The following is a 15,656-nucleotide window of genomic DNA, read 5'->3' as shown; positions in this document are numbered from 1 at the left end:
GCCACCAATTATACTGAGCATTTAATTAATAGTAGAAATATTTAAAATCCGAAGTAATTAACAACATTAGAGTTTAGATTCGGTAATTAGTTTAACAAAACAGCGGAAGCATAAACCAAAATAGTTTTAAAGACAGTTCATTGATCAAAACAGTTATCCCAACACACGGGTTTGACGAACACTACACTTCCCCAAGTAGCAGCTCCTGAATCGTTGGTTACCTGCAAAGCATGCAGTAAGGAGTCAACAATAATGCTGAGTGAGTTCACTAGTTGTCCAGTTTTAATTACCAAAAACTTTGTTTCACCGGTTAATTTATCCGTTTATACATGCCCTGGGGAGCTACCCCAAAAGTTAGCGACTAAACTGTTTTTCCAATACCGAACACTAGGTAACCGTTGCGTATCCGCAGGATGCCCCGATGTCAATGTTCTATCATCATTGACGGATTTCTGAGTCTATTAGTTCACGCCCGTCCCAAACCAGGGCACGGTGTGAGGCTGGTAAACACCTAAATAGCGCTATCAACTAATAACCCGCTCGCCTAACCCGGCGACTAATCGGTATTTGTAGTAGGGACTTGAGTGATAGAGTTTCGTTTAGTGCCGTTAGTTGCAATCCGTATAAACAGTAATTAACCAAAAGGTTTCCCAATACCCGGGAAGGAAAAGTAAGTTGTGTTCCCAATAACCAGGGAAAGTATGTAAATGGTATCCCCTTTTACCAGGGGATAGGATTGTCCAAAAGGTTTCCCAATACCAGGGAAGGAAAAGTAAGTTTTGTTCCCAATAACCAGGGAAAGTATGTAAATGGTATCCCCTTTTACCAGGGGATAGGGTTGTTAGTCTCGTGTCCCAAACCACCGGGACGCATGCTTTTAAGTTGTGAACTCACCTTGGGTTGCTCGGTAGGTTTAGGTTACTTGTCAATCACGTTGGTCACCACGTCCTAACATGGTTACCGGTATAGGTCAGGTTCGGTATACAAGCATTCACGTAAAACTTACACATAACTAACACGTATCAAGCATATAAGTAAACAGTGGGTTAATGGGCCGGCCTAAATAATTAAGCAGTCAACAGCAACACATAGTTCATTTAACAGATAGCCCAAGTTAACACAGAATGGCCCAATAACCAGAATGGACAGCCCACTCGCAACCAGCTGGTCTCGAGTCGCAACCAGGTGGTCTCGGCTTGTCACGCTGTGGTTGCGAGTCGTAACCGTGGTCTCGAGTCATCATGTTTTGGTTGCGAGTCGCAACGGCGTGATTTCGAGTCGCAATCTCGCGGTTTCGAGTAGTCATGCTGTGGTTGCGAGTCGCAACTACGTGGTCTCGAGTTGTTTTGCCTTGGTTGCGAGTCGCAACGACGCGGTTGCGAGTCGTAAGCTGTCCCTTTCACGTACACGTGATGATGCAGATGCAACAGTCCGAAATTGTACCATGTATTCAGACCCAGATTAGGAAACAACCAATAATGTTTCACTAACACTTTTCCTAAACTGACCAGCAATGAAAATAGATCAAACTTTGCCATTTTTACATCTTCAAGTCATATTCAAACAAGTTCATCTTATGTTCATCATTTTCTAGGGTTTTCATATCAACATAATCATATATTTATGAACCAAAATCACATGTTTTAGCAAGATCAACATGCAAAACATACATTATATATCCGAATCTTAAGTTTAACATCATTATTTGCAAGGAATAAAGAAGCATAGTATGGTTAGTCATAATCATTCTTGAACTACCATTTGTTAGTCATTTAAACATGTAATCAAGCTTTGTTCACAAGGGTTTTCACATATAGTCAAGTTCCACAATTCATCCTAAAAATTATACAAAAACTACTATCCAAGCATTTCTTAGTTCATAAGCATACATAAATCTCATGCACATAGTAACAACACTAACCGGTTGTGAAGAAGGAGGATGAGCCGAAAGAAAGGAAGAAAATGAGAGAAGATGAAGTGTCCGAGTGATCCGAGCTTTCTTGACCGAGATCCCTTGCTTGAATCCGAAAGTTGGAGAAGGTTGGGATGTTGTTTTGGGGTGTTCTAGTTGAGAGAGAAATAGGAGAAGTGTGTTTGTGTGTTGTGTATGAAATGAGGGAAAGTGGGGAAAGATGGGGTATATATACCAAGGGATGTTTCGGGTTGGGCTTGGGGTTTCGGCCCAAACCGGTTACGGCCCAAAGGCCCACTCGCAACCGCCCGGTTGCGAGTCATGGTCACAAATCACTCGAGACCTCATGGTCTCGAGTCGGGTTCCTTGTTCTCGGGTTGGGTTCTCGGCTCACATATAACACATACATATATACATACCAATGCACACATAACAAAGCACATATCACATAAAGATTCACGTTATCATTAAGTTTAGTCAGTCACTAGTCACATAATGTACAAACAAGTTACATCACGACACAACGAAAAGTTCTAGTTTTCGGGTTGTCACATCATCCCCAAGTTGAAAGAAATTTCGTCCCGAAATTTGATGGCACTCACTGAGGAAGCTAGTCAAGTTGTGACAACCCGAAAACTAGAACTTTTCGTTGTGTCGTGATGTAACTTGTTTGTACATTATGTGACTAGTGACTGACTAAACTTAATGATAACGTGAATCTTTATGTGATATGTGCTTTGTTATGTGTGCATTGGTATGTATATATGTATGTGTTATATGTGAGCCGAGAACCCAACCCGAGAACAAGGAACCCGACTCGAGACCATGAGGTCTCGAGTGATTTGTGACCATGACTCGCAACCGGGCGGTTGCGAGTGGGCCTTTGGGCCGTAACCGGTTTGGGCCGAAACCCCAAGCCCAACCCGAAACATCCCTTGGTATATATACCCCATCTTTCCCCACTTTCCCTCATTTCATACACAACACACAAACACACTTCTCCTATTTCTCTCTCAACTAGAACACCCCAAAACAACATCCCAACCTTCTCCAACTTTCGGATTCAAGCAAGGGATCTCGGTCAAGAAAGCTCGGATCACTCGGACACTTCATCTTCTCTCATTTTCTTCCTTTCTTTCGGCTCATCCTCCTTCTTCACAACCGGTTAGTGTTGTTACTATGTGCATGAGATTTATGTATGCTTATGAACTAAGAAATGCTTGGATAGTAGTTTTTGTATAATTTTTAGGATGAATTGTGGAACTTGACTATATGTGAAAACCCTTGTGAACAAAGCTTGATTACATGTTTAAATGACTAACAAATGGTAGTTCAAGAATGATTATGACTAACCATACTATGCTTCTTTATTCCTTGCAAATAATGATGTTAAACTTAAGATTCGGATATATAATGTATGTTTTGCATGTTGATCTTGCTAAAACATGTGATTTTGGTTCATAAATATATGATTATGTTGATATGAAAACCCTAGAAAATGATGAACATAAGATGAACTTGTTTGAATATGACTTGAAGATGTAAAAATGGCAAAGTTTGATCTATTTTCATTGCTGGTCAGTTTAGGAAAAGTGTTAGTGAAACATTATTGGTTGTTTCCTAATCTGGGTCTGAATACATGGTACAATTTCGGACTGTTGCATCTGCATCATCACGTGTACGTGAAAGGGACAGCTTACGACTCGCAACCGCGTCGTTGCGACTCGCAACCAAGGCAAAACAACTCGAGACCACGTAGTTGCGACTCGCAACCACAGCATGACTACTCGAAACCGCGAGATTGCGACTCGAAATCACGCCGTTGCGACTCGCAACCAAAACATGATGACTCGAGACCACGGTTACGACTCGCAACCACAGCGTGACAAGCCGAGACCACCTGGTTGCGACTCGAGACCAGCTGGTTGCGAGTGGGCTGTCCATTCTGGTTATTGGGCCATTCTGTGTTAACTTGGGCTATCTGTTAAATGAACTATGTGTTGCTGTTGACTGCTTAATTATTTAGGCCGGCCCATTAACCCACTGTTTACTTATATGCTTGATACGTGTTAGTTATGTGTAAGTTTTACGTGAATGCTTGTATACCGAACCTGACCTATACCGGTAACCATGTTAGGACGTGGTGACCAACGTGATTGACAAGTAACCTAAACCTACCGAGCAACCCAAGGTGAGTTCACAACTTAAAAGCATGCGTCCCGGTGGTTTGGGACACGAGACTAACAACCCTATCCCCTGGTAAAAGGGGATACCATTTACATACTTTCCCTGGTTATTGGGAACAAAACTTACTTTTCCTTCCCTGGTATTGGGAAACCTTTTGGACAATCCTATCCCCTGGTAAAAGGGGATACCATTTACATACTTTCCCTGGTTATTGGGAACACAACTTACTTTTCCTTCCCGGGTATTGGGAAACCTTTTGGTTAATTACTGTTTATACGGATTGCAACTAACGGCACTAAACGAAACTCTATCACTCAAGTCCCTACTACAAATACCGATTAGTCGCCGGGTTAGGCGAGCGGGTTATTAGTTGATAGCGCTATTTAGGTGTTTACCAGCCTCACACCGTGCCCTGGTTTGGGACGGGCGTGAACTAATAGACTCAGAAATCCGTCAATGATGATAGAACATTGACATCGGGGCATCCTGCGGATACGCAACGGTTACCTAGTGTTCGGTATTGGAAAAACAGTTTAGTCGCTAACTTTTGGGGTAGCTCCCCAGGGCATGTATAAACGGATAAATTAACCGGTGAAACAAAGTTTTTGGTAATTAAAACTGGACAACTAGTGAACTCACTCAGCATTATTGTTGACTCCTTACTGCATGCTTTGCAGGTAACCAACGATTCAGGAGCTGCTACTTGGGGAAGTGTAGTGTTCGTCAAACCCGTGTGTTGGGATAACTGTTTTGATCAATGAACTGTCTTTAAAACTATTTTGGTTTATGCTTCCGCTGTTTTGTTAAACTAATTACCGAATCTAAACTCTAATGTTGTTAATTACTTCGGATTTTAAATATTTCTACTATTAATTAAATGCTCAGTATAATTGGTGGCTGGATCCTGGTCAGTCACGCCCTCGAAGCGGGTGTTATCCGCAGGTGGATTTTGGGGGTGTGACAGGGGAGCCTGACATATGGTGGGGCCCATTTTTCCAACCAATCAAACAATTTTGTTTTTTTTTTTTTTAATAAAAAAACAAGGGTAGTTAAGAGGGGAGTGGCGCCATCAAATTGGGGTGTTAGGGGAGTTTAAGAGGGGAGTTGACGTGGCACACGGGGATTGGTTTGGCGTAAGAGAGGGCACTCACCTATTAGGTGTGCACCCCCTTCACCCTAACATGAAATACTACATAAAATATTGTCAGTCAGTATATATAAATTTTCACTTTAATTTCTCTTTATATAGTAAAGGATTTAAATCATTTGACAGGTCTGTTTGGGTACGCGACGCCCCGACTTCGATACCTTTCCGATTTCTACGAAGCTTTTCTCCAAGAAAAATAACTCACCAAATTCTCTCTCTATTTCGTTTTATCGAATATTAATATAATTATCTCGTATTCCAAGTTTATTCCTCTTTCTAATTCCAGTTTAGATCCTTGTAATTTCTCGTACAAACCGTACGTATATCTCTATGTTACCATCCCATATTTGATCCCCTTATATATATAACTGTCAGTCAGTCTAATCTAACAATAGTTCGTGTGGGTATTTTTATAGAGAATTCATAGGATGGTTTCTTTCAAAAAACCAAGTGAGTTTAGAGAAAAAATGCAGAAATGTCAAGAGTATATTGGAGCTTTAGATGAAGAACTTAAAAAGATTCGAGTATTCGAACGCGAGCTTCCGCTTTGTCTTGAACTTGTTTCGCAAGGTACGTTTGATAATAAGCGTTTTCGCTAGATAGATTATACTCTTTTCACGAAAGGGGACGGTACCCTGGTAAATTTTATTAATAAAAAGAATAAGAGTATAGTTTCTTTTGGTTGTTAATGAAAATTGGTTTGTGGGTATGTAGCTATTGAAAGATGCAAACAACAAATGTCGGAGACGACGATGATCACCGAGCCTTTCAATGGTCAATCTGATCATTATTTTTGTGATCAAACATCAAGTGAGTATCCAGTTTTGGAAGAGTTTATTCCCATGAAGTCAACTTCATCTACAAATGAAGATATTGATGATCAGGAGCAACAAAAGCAGCAGTTATCCAATGAATTATTTACTGGTAGCAAAGACTGGCTTGCATCTGCTCAACTCTCAATTCAAGCCCCAGATCCAATATATGAAGAGGTAAATAAACAAAGTTTATGTTTCTAAGTAAATAATATTAAAGACTGGAGTTTTATTTTGGTTATTTTTTATTTCTTTTAGGACTTGTTTATGAAGAAGTTGACTATGGATGAACAAAGGAATGGGTGTGACAGTTTTCATACTTTTGAGAAGAAAAAGATATCCATCAGTTCGTCGTCAGACACAGATGGCGGTGGGGGTGGCGGCAACGACGGTGGAGATAAAGGAAGGTCTAATAAGAAAGAAAGGAGGTGTTGGTCTCCAGAGTTGCACCGAAGGTTCCTCCATGCTCTTCAACAACTTGGTGGTGCTCACGGTATGATTAATTTTCATTGTTAATAGACTTAATTATACGATTAACGGGTTGTTAAAAACGTAGCTATCGTTATTGTTTTTACTGAATGTACTCCCTTCCGATACTAAACTAATCATTTCATGTCTCAAACTTTTAAGTTTGTGTTTAGCATATAGCTTTACATTTAGCCAACCCCAAATTTTATTATTTTTCTAAAAGTTTATTTCTTTTAATAATATATATAGTTGTAAATGTGATCATAATGAAATGATAACATTTTTTCCTTGCAGTTGCTACACCAAAACAAATTAGGGAAATAATGAAGGTCAATGGGCTGACAAATGATGAAATAAAAAGTCACTTACAGGTTTGTGTTTTAATTGTATGTTACATACACTATATATTACTACTAATATGTTTAGCATAGGTCTGGTGCATGATTTAATAACTCGCGTTCTAAACCTTTGGTTCTAAACAGAAATATCGTTTGCATACAAGAAGGTTGAATCCTACAATTGAAAACGTCGACACACATACTCCCCAGCTAGCGGTGGTTGGCCGAATATGGATGCCACCACAAGGGTATACCCCCAATGCCTCTTCGTCTCCGCTAACAAATGGTGTCAATAGTTCAAAGGTGGTATATGCTCCAATAGCTTCTCTACCGCCGTCTATAATCGCATCTTCATACAAAACAAAACAACGCATTTAAGCAGGAGCCCTATTTAGATGAGAAATGTACGTAGCAATAGTTGTCGCAGATCACAACCTATCTTCTCACCAAGTCACCAGATTGATTTCGGGGTTTCTTAGCTACCACACCGGCTACATGTTTGTTATATAGAGTAATGTGATTTTTTTGTGAAAGATTCTTGGGTATAAGGCTACTCTTAATGTTTGTTTCATCACTATCATTTTTTCCTTTTCTATCTATTAGATTTTTTTAACGTCTAAGACCTTAACAATTTCTTATGTTTATAGTTATAGGTGTGAGAGTGTACATGACAAAATGTAATGAAGTCTTGGAATGTTGCATGACAAATATTAGTTTTACAATTTGTACTTTTTCACTTATTGAGATTTATGTTTCTCTTACTTGATCTTTTTTTACAAGTTATATTGTTTTTACAATACCATGCACATGAAATCTCATCTAGTTAAAAACACCAATATGCTCATTTCAATGACAATAATTAGTGGGTAGATAAGGTTAAGTTAGACCATGGGGTATGGTGGGGTTTGGGTTGGGCTTGGGTTGGGGCATTTGTTGACACGTGGAATGGGAGCCCTCCCACCGTCTGGTTACGTGTCCCCAGGGTATGGCGGGGCGTGGGTTGGGCTTGGGTTGGGCTTGGCAGATTGTTAAAAAAAAATAATACAAAAAGAGCAAGCCAATAAGAGCAAGCCAGCTAGCATGTCCCCCCGCCCCACGCCCGGCTTGAAAGCCAAGCCCCAAAGGCCACGCCCCAACCCAAACCCACCCGGGGTGATGCCTTAAACGTTTTCCCCCAACCCACGCCCAAACCCCAGCCTCATACCCCATGGCCTTAAAAATCGACATATATCAACTAATATTGTTTGCTTAAATTTGTCACTTTGCAATCATGAGTTTATGCCTTTTAAAAACATCTCTAACCGCTTTATTTACTTCATATTTTACAATTTTTTTTTTTTTTGACTTTTGTGGAATCCTTCTAACAGCATCACCAATGGATAAATTTCAACTGATCTTTTTAGATGTAATATAGGCACTTGCCCAACCAATAAAAATCATTCTCTCTTATGACTTACTCACAAACATTAATAAAAATATCATTTATCTCTCCTCTATCTTCACCTCCACTCACATAACTCATTTTTTGTCATTTTTCCTCACATACAGATCCACACTCTCTCTCCTCCAACTAATCATCTCACTCATACACATCATTTTCTCTTTCTTTAAAAATGCCTAAAAATGACTCTATTGATGATGCTATAGGTTACGTTGGTCATCACCAACATGTGTAGTCCATTAAGGCTGGTGGGTGTGATGATCGACCACCACATCATCGGAGGGTCATCACCACACTCTAGTGATGGCCTTGAGGTGTGGGTGACGAGTCTCCCCTTGTTTTTTTGGTTAATTATATTCAAAAAAAATAAAACTTAAACTTAAAAAAATTGAACTAAAAATACAATATTGCTTATAATTAAAAGAAAATGGTAAAAAATTACTAAATTTAAAAAAATTAGGAACTGCCCTTTCATTTTTTGCAAAATATGGTAGTCTTCTTCCGTATACGCGTTAATGTCGGTTCTCATTATCTTCCATTCCTCTATTTGTGTCGCTTTTTGTTTCAACTTAAGTCGTTCGTCAATTTCATGTTTCTTTACTCTTGCCTTTTCAGCTTGATCTTGGTGAATACTTTGAATTGGGCAATGAAATCTTCCATTTTCGAATTGCTCCTCGATGCGGCTTTTTATTTATTTATTTTTTTAGCAGCTTCCTCCCTTTTGGCTTTGTACCTCCTTATGGGACGTTGCGCCTTTGGAATTTCATTTTTATCGTCATCAAATTCCGCCTCGTCGTTGATTTTATTTGACAACGGCCGTCAGATCCTTCCATACAGTAACTTCTACACTCTGAAGATTTAGACTGTTTAGCGGTTGAACCCTCATTTGAAATCGGCGCCCACTTGCTAGATTTCCTAAAAACATTCTACGCCCGGACGCGTGGGAAATGATGCCTATACTGATCTTCGTATATACACATCGCCTCTTTGAAAAAGCAATCGTCGTTCCACCCACTTGGACGATGTACATACAAATTGTTATAAAACCCACAAAAGTTTCGGACCTGTAGTATTCATCGTCCGAAACTTGGAAGAGATAGAATCGATATCTCGATACGGACCTTGCTCCATTATCGAATGGAATTTTCAACTACTTCCTTCTAGAAACTTTCTCTGGTTTGGTCGTTACGTACATTTTATAATTGTAATAAATTTACCAACTATTGGGCATTTGACGTAGCAACCCACGCCTTAGCCAATATCTCCTCCTTGATTTTTGTCCAATTGATTTGCTTCGGTTTGGCGCCTTGCTCGACATGATCACATACCCGTTGCTTTTTTTCCGTTTGAAAGTTTGGGGTTGCGTTTTGGGCACGTAGTCTTCAACCTCATCTTCTACCGGTTGAGACGTTCCTAACGGTGGTGGTGATGATTGTAGTTGTGGTTGTGGTTGAAATAGCATGTTAAACGGGTTTCACATTAGCATTTGCATTTGCGTTTGGTTTAATTGGGTGAATGCATTGGAGGCTTGTTGGAAATCCGGAAAAGAATATTGGGATGACCAATTCGGATCGAGTGGTAGAGCGTAGCCGGCTGACGAGAACGGATTTGGATTCATGTTGTTTGGATTGTATGAATCCATGTCTTTTTAAATGTTGGAGAGTATTTTTATAAGAAGTTGAGAGAGTTTGGATGAATTGGTGTAAAAAAATGTATACATATAGTGATCAAAAAAAATTTTAACTAGTTGTTGCCTTTTGCAACGGTCAAAAACATCACCAAAACCCTCAAACCCACACAACCCCGTCCCCTCGTCTCTTGGCCGACAATTCCAACGTGCCAAGCTTCTAGGGGGAGGTGTTGACGGCCTCGATGGGCCATCACGACCAAGGGACGCACCCCACACCCACCCAGGGGCGGACCTATTCATAAAGAACGGGTTCCCAGGAACCCATTCGGTTTTTAACTTTTAGTGTAAATATATATAACAAACTGAAAATGAACCCATAAGTAAAATATAAAAGGAACCCATAAACAAAAAGGCCTTGGTTCTCCACTGGTTAGAACTGCGTTAATCTCCCCAAGGTACCCGAGTTCGAATCCCGTTTGAGGCAATACTGATCCTTTTTGTTCCAGTTTTTTTTATTTCTTTTTTTTCCCTTTAATGTATTAACCCATTTAGGGTTTGTACAAAACATCGCTTCCTTTTTTTCTTTAATGTATTAACCCATTTAGGGTTTTAACACAACATCGCTTCCTTTGTTCCAGTTTTTTTATTTCTTTTTTTTCCTTTTTTATTTTTTTTCCTTTATTGTATTAACCCAGTCAGAGAACTAGAGAAGACACCGCGATTAAGGTTTTAACAAAGCAGCAGTCCCTGCATTGAAGTGAACGGAGAACGGTGAACCACAGGCGCCTCCACCTCCGTCGATCGCCGACTGCCGGCCGTCCTCTTCTCCACCAGACACAGACACCAGTCAGCGATTAAGGTAAGTTTTATACTTTATACGATTTTCATCATTACATAAATTGGGTTTGATTATACCTTCAGCACTTATCTGTTTGTTATATAAGTGTTATATTGTTTGTTTACATCTTTAATTCTCAGTTGAGGTATATTTTTTTCACAGTTTTATGTGTAATTGTTGAATGTAATACCCTATTGTGGGTTTTTTAAATCTAATTGAAGCTAATAACAATCAGAACTTAAAAGATTATATTGAAGAACATGTTCCTCTGTTTTGATTCATTCTTTGATTCTCTTATAATAACAACTTTTGGTAGTTTTTTTATTTGTAAAGACTATCATATTTTATATTATGTGTTTTTAAATTTCTAATGACGATTTTCTTTTTATTATTGTATCGTACTTTTATTATGTGATGAACCTTACCCGATCCGAACTGTCGAACCGACCCGAAATTTTTTATGTTCAGTCATATGAAAAAAGTGAACCCAGTGAAAAAAATTCCTGGATCCGCCACTGTACCCACCCGCCTAATAAATGTCCGTTGTTGATACTTCCAATGAAGTCATCCATCTTATAATTTCTCATACCCAATTACTTTTATTCTCCCCTCACTCACAAATAATTGAGATGCCGAAAGCATGTAATTGTATTTTAGAGGCAATTTCTTATGACACAAAATCAATCTTATATACGAAACATGTGAGATTTGTTTTAAGCGTCATGAAATCTATAGTATGCTTGATAAAGGTGAAATAAAAACTTGAAAAATATAACATGGTACCACTCCGAGTGTGATTCCTCATACTTTGCATTCAAAAGTAAATCACAATTCCACTTTACACATGTTTATGACTTAGAACGAGAAAGGCAATTTGATGAACATCATAATTCATAGGCATTCCCATACGCATTTGGATAACGAATGGACCATATTGCTTGTAGACCATGTGATGTGTCACATATCGCTTGGTCAAATTTTATGTTTGATTTTTTTTTTTTTTTTTTTTTTTTTTTGCCAAGATTTGGGTGAGTGAAGAATAGGTTGTCATTGTTTATTTAAAGAAAAGGATATACATTAGTATTGATATTATATTTAATCTTATCTACTATTGTAAAGGAAAGCAGAACAATTAACTTGCTTAGCCATTTCTTAGCTAATTTGTTCCTCAATTACCTGATAAGATTAAATATATTATGTTTAATATTTAATCTAGTAGCCATTATAATCATGGGTAAAGATCAAATAGGAAGTTAATTTTCGCTAGGAAGGATAGGAAGCAATCTCAGCCGTTCATCATCTTTTTTTAAAATTTTTGGACGCGGGGGCTTTTTCGTCTTTTTACATTATCATATCTTCGTTCTAATTTATAGATTCTGTTACTTCTTTTCATAGTTCATCACTCTCATAACAGAATTGAAGATTCCATAAACCTAAATCGCCATCGATCGCAAATTCACCTCTTTTCAAACATCAATCTTCTTTCGTTTGTCAATTCGATAACTTCAATGTCTTCGTCAGACTCTGCTGGTATGTTTAGCTTCAATTTTGAGTTATTTTTTGTTATTTTTGTCCAAATTTCATTGTTTTACGTTTTATAATTCGTGTTTCTATAATTAATATTTGATATTTCATAAGTTTAATTGTTATTGTTGTATAATTTAACATAATTTGTTTGTTTTGTTTCTTCATCATTTTATTGCGTTTTAGTTAAGAGTTGCGTCTTATGATATTAATTAAATTATATGCATACAAACTTGTAGTTTAAGATTTATGTAATATAAAGCTATAACTGTTATTGTTGTACAATTTTTGTTTGTTCATCATTGGATGTGTTTTACTGAATGTATTGCGTTTTATTATTTATTTGATAATAGTTCATATACAAACCTTAAAGGTCTGTATTTCTAAATTATTATTAACATATTTTGAGATTTAACAGTAAACACATTATTATATAGGTTGTATTGCGTTTTATGATTTTTTGTAAAGTGTTTCAGATCACATGATGCGTTTTACTGGACGTATTGCTTTTTATGCTTTTTATGCTTTTATAAACTTTAAAGTTTTGTATTTTTTAAATTTTTATTAACATATTTTTAGTTTTATCAATAAAAACATTATTCTGTAAGAGGTATTGCATTTTATAGTCTTTTTAATTGTTTCAGATAACATTTCCAAGTGGGAGGAACGTGTATGCATAAACAGTGAAAGAAAGTTTTTCAAATCTAAAGTCAGTGGATCTATTACACCTGCTGTTGGAATGCTTTTTAAGTCATTTGATGAGGCATTTGCATTTTATCAGAGATATGCACTTGCTGCAGGTTTTTCTGCAAGAAAAAATACCTCTTGGAAAAATGTTGGTGGTTTAATAAAAATAAGATATATTGTCTGTTCAAAAGAAGGATTTCATGTTAGCAAAGAAATAGATTCTGGTTCAGTTGAGAATAGTAAAAAGATTGTTAGACGTAATAGAGGTTCAAAAGAGTTGGATGCAATGCTTATGTGAAACTAATATTAGAGAACAATAATATGTTTAAAATCTACTACTTTGAAGAAGAACATAATCATATCTTTGTTGAAGATGAAGATTTCATTTCTTGCCGGCTGCCAGAAGTATCGATTATGTGAAAGAAAGTTTTATATCTGGATTGTCTGCAATCAATATTGGACCTGTTAAAGCATTCAATATTATGAAAACAATGTATGGTGGTTTTGGTGAAGTTGGAGCTAGTAAAGTTGATTGTAAGAATTATAGAAGGGATTTGAATCTTTACATCGGAGAGTATGATGCAGAAATGGTAGTTAGGCGTCTTATTAGGAAGAAAGAATGTAGTCCTGGTTTCACATGTGATTATGTTATTGGTGAAGATAGAAGATTGAAAGGGCTTTTCTGGGCTGATGAGCAATCAAAAAAAATTATACAGTGTTTGGTGACATATTTGGTTTTGATGCTACTTATAAATCAAACAAGTAAGTTTTTTTGATTTATTGCGTTATATATCCTTTTCTAACTTTTCTAATGCTTTTTTAATTTGTTTTTTATTCAGGTATGATTTGGTTTTTGTACCATTTACTAGTATTGATAATCATTTTAGGAATGTCACATTTGGTGGTGCATTACTTGGTTCGAAGACTGCAGATTCGTATAGATGGCTTTTAAGATGCTTTGTTAATGCTTTTGGAAATGAGCCTAAAGTTGTTGTTACTGATCAAGATGCTGCAATGAAGAGAGCTATTAAGGATGTACTTCCAAGAAGTAGGCATAGGTTATGTATGTGGCATATATGGGAGAAATTGAAGACAAATGTATTAACTGCGTTTTATGATATAACAAACTGCAATTTTATAATTGTTTTATTATTGCGTTTTATGTATTATACAATAAGATCCTCTAACATTTTTATCAATAGAATTACAAAACAATTGCGTTTTACAATCAATGCATTATGTTTATCATTTTCAATATATTGGTTTTTAAATTATTGCGTTTTATGTTTAATGATTTTATAACTTTTTATTCAGGTTGGTCCTGTTTTGTCAGCAAACACTGATTTTAATACAAGAATGACTCATGTTGTTTGGAATGATACTATTATTCCAGAAGATTTTGAAACTGAGTGGCATTCAATAATGTCTACTTTTGGATTGGAAAATCATGAGTGGTTAAAAAACATGTACGATCTTCGATTTGATTGGATTCCTGCTTATTACCATGGAGAGGATTTGGCTGGGCTTATGCGTACTACGTCAAGATGTGAAAGCGAGAATTACTTCTTTGGTCAGATTTGCAATCCAAGATGTACACTTGTTGAATTTTTCACTCATTTTGAGATTGCAATGGATATTTAAAGGCATGAGCATAGGAGGAATGATCATGATACAAGGTATATTGAGTGTAAACCCTGGAGTGACTTTGTATTGGAGAAACAAGCATCAGAAATATATACCCAAACAATTTTTAAGGATATTCAGATTGAAATTGATGCTGCTATTACAAAGTGTATGTCAAAGTCTGTTGATACTGTGGGTGATGTTCAATATTTTGAAATAAAGGATTTCAGACAGCCATGCACTTCTTTTTTCAAGGTATTTTTTTAAATTTATATTGTTTAAATATCTATTGCGTTTTATTTTTCATGTTTTATTGCGTTTTAACATTATATGATCATATGGTTATATCTGTATTATATTTATTATTCATTGCGTTTTATATTACATTTCACTAATTTTATATAGCTTTTTAATCTTATTTACAGGTGCAATACAGCAAAGAAGAAGATGGTTTAAGTATAAGTTGTTCTTGCAAACGGTTTGAACAATTTGGTATATTGTGCCGCCATATATTTTACGTATTACGGTATGAGGATATAAGTGAGTTTCCTAGAAGATATGTTCATAGAAGATGGATGAGAGATGTTGTTTCAGTGGGATCAAATCATTCCAATATTCGATTTGATGAAATTGGTAGGAATAGTGAAATTGATAAAGTTTATAGAGAAATCGTTGTTGCAAATGAGTATGTTGTTAATAGGCTGGTTGGCGATTTAGATGAACTGTGTCGTTAAAGGGATCATATTAAAAGTTATATTGATAAAGCGGATGAGGTTATGGTTGTTGCGCCGCCTCATAGTCGCAAAGAAAGATTTGCTGATATTGGAGGGAACATAGAAAAATCTGATTCTATGATTCGTGTCCCGATCAAAGTAAGGACCAAAGGATGCGGTGTACAAAAAAGGATCAAGTCTAATCGTGAGATTGCAATTCAGAAATCATCAAAGATCCAGAAATCGTGCCGTGTATGTGGTGGAAAAGGACATAACAGTCGAACATGTAAAGATAAGGTTTCTTCTAATGCTATAGGTTCTAGCAATGCAATGTAA

General features: G+C 36.9%; 2 protein-coding genes and 1 non-coding gene across 3 annotated transcripts; all 3 read left to right on the top strand.

Annotated features, from left to right (window-relative positions):
- Positions 1 to 5,396: 5,396 nt before the first annotated feature.
- On the top strand, positions 5,397 to 7,625 carry LOC110872114 (transcription factor HHO3-like). Its single transcript, XM_022120895.2, has 5 exons — positions 5,397 to 5,816; positions 5,961 to 6,235; positions 6,317 to 6,551; positions 6,821 to 6,897; positions 7,009 to 7,625. The coding sequence occupies exons 1-5, from the start codon at positions 5,675 to 5,677 to the stop codon at positions 7,240 to 7,242; spliced, it is 963 nt and encodes a 320-aa protein (XP_021976587.1). The 5' UTR covers positions 5,397 to 5,674; the 3' UTR covers positions 7,243 to 7,625.
- A 2,899-nt stretch (positions 7,626 to 10,524) lies between these two features.
- LOC110870841 lies at positions 10,525 to 14,109 on the top strand. Its single transcript, XR_004864693.1, has 3 exons — positions 10,525 to 10,794; positions 12,942 to 13,746; positions 13,824 to 14,109. It is a non-coding gene; the product is annotated as an uncharacterized LOC110870841 (transcript).
- Positions 14,110 to 14,340: 231 nt separating this feature from the next.
- LOC110869577 (protein FAR1-RELATED SEQUENCE 2-like) lies at positions 14,341 to 15,656 on the top strand. The gene is made up of 4 exons (XM_035975903.1): positions 14,341 to 14,522; positions 14,628 to 14,862; positions 15,033 to 15,292; positions 15,359 to 15,656. The coding sequence occupies exons 1-4, from the start codon at positions 14,341 to 14,343 to the stop codon at positions 15,654 to 15,656; spliced, it is 975 nt and encodes a 324-aa protein (XP_035831796.1).

This window comes from Helianthus annuus, chromosome 8, assembly GCF_002127325.2.
Source record: "Helianthus annuus cultivar XRQ/B chromosome 8, HanXRQr2.0-SUNRISE, whole genome shotgun sequence".
Lineage (NCBI taxonomy): Eukaryota > Viridiplantae > Streptophyta > Magnoliopsida > Asterales > Asteraceae > Helianthus > Helianthus annuus.
Note: the sequence above shows the minus strand (reverse complement) of the source record. Positions and strands in the feature narration are given on the sequence as shown.

What these genes read in the sequence shown, in the direction of transcription:
- LOC110869577 (XM_035975903.1), top strand. Translation starts at nt 14,341, where the DNA reads ATGACTCATGTTGTTTGGAATGATACTATTATTCCAGAAGATTTTGAA. An exon ending in CATGCACTTCTTTTTTCAAG is followed by an intron (nt 14,863 to 15,032) that starts GTATTTTTTTAA and finishes TCTTATTTACAG; the next exon opens with GTGCAATACAGCAAAGAAGA. An exon ending in GAAATCGTTGTTGCAAATGA is followed by an intron (nt 15,293 to 15,358) that starts GTATGTTGTTAA and finishes TCATATTAAAAG; the next exon opens with TTATATTGATAAAGCGGATG.
- LOC110872114 (XM_022120895.2), top strand. Translation starts at nt 5,675, where the DNA reads ATGGTTTCTTTCAAAAAACCAAGTGAGTTTAGAGAAAAAATGCAGAAA. An exon ending in TCTTGAACTTGTTTCGCAAG is followed by an intron (nt 5,817 to 5,960) that starts GTACGTTTGATA and finishes GTGGGTATGTAG; the next exon opens with CTATTGAAAGATGCAAACAA. An exon ending in AAATAAAAAGTCACTTACAG is followed by an intron (nt 6,898 to 7,008) that starts GTTTGTGTTTTA and finishes GGTTCTAAACAG; the next exon opens with AAATATCGTTTGCATACAAG.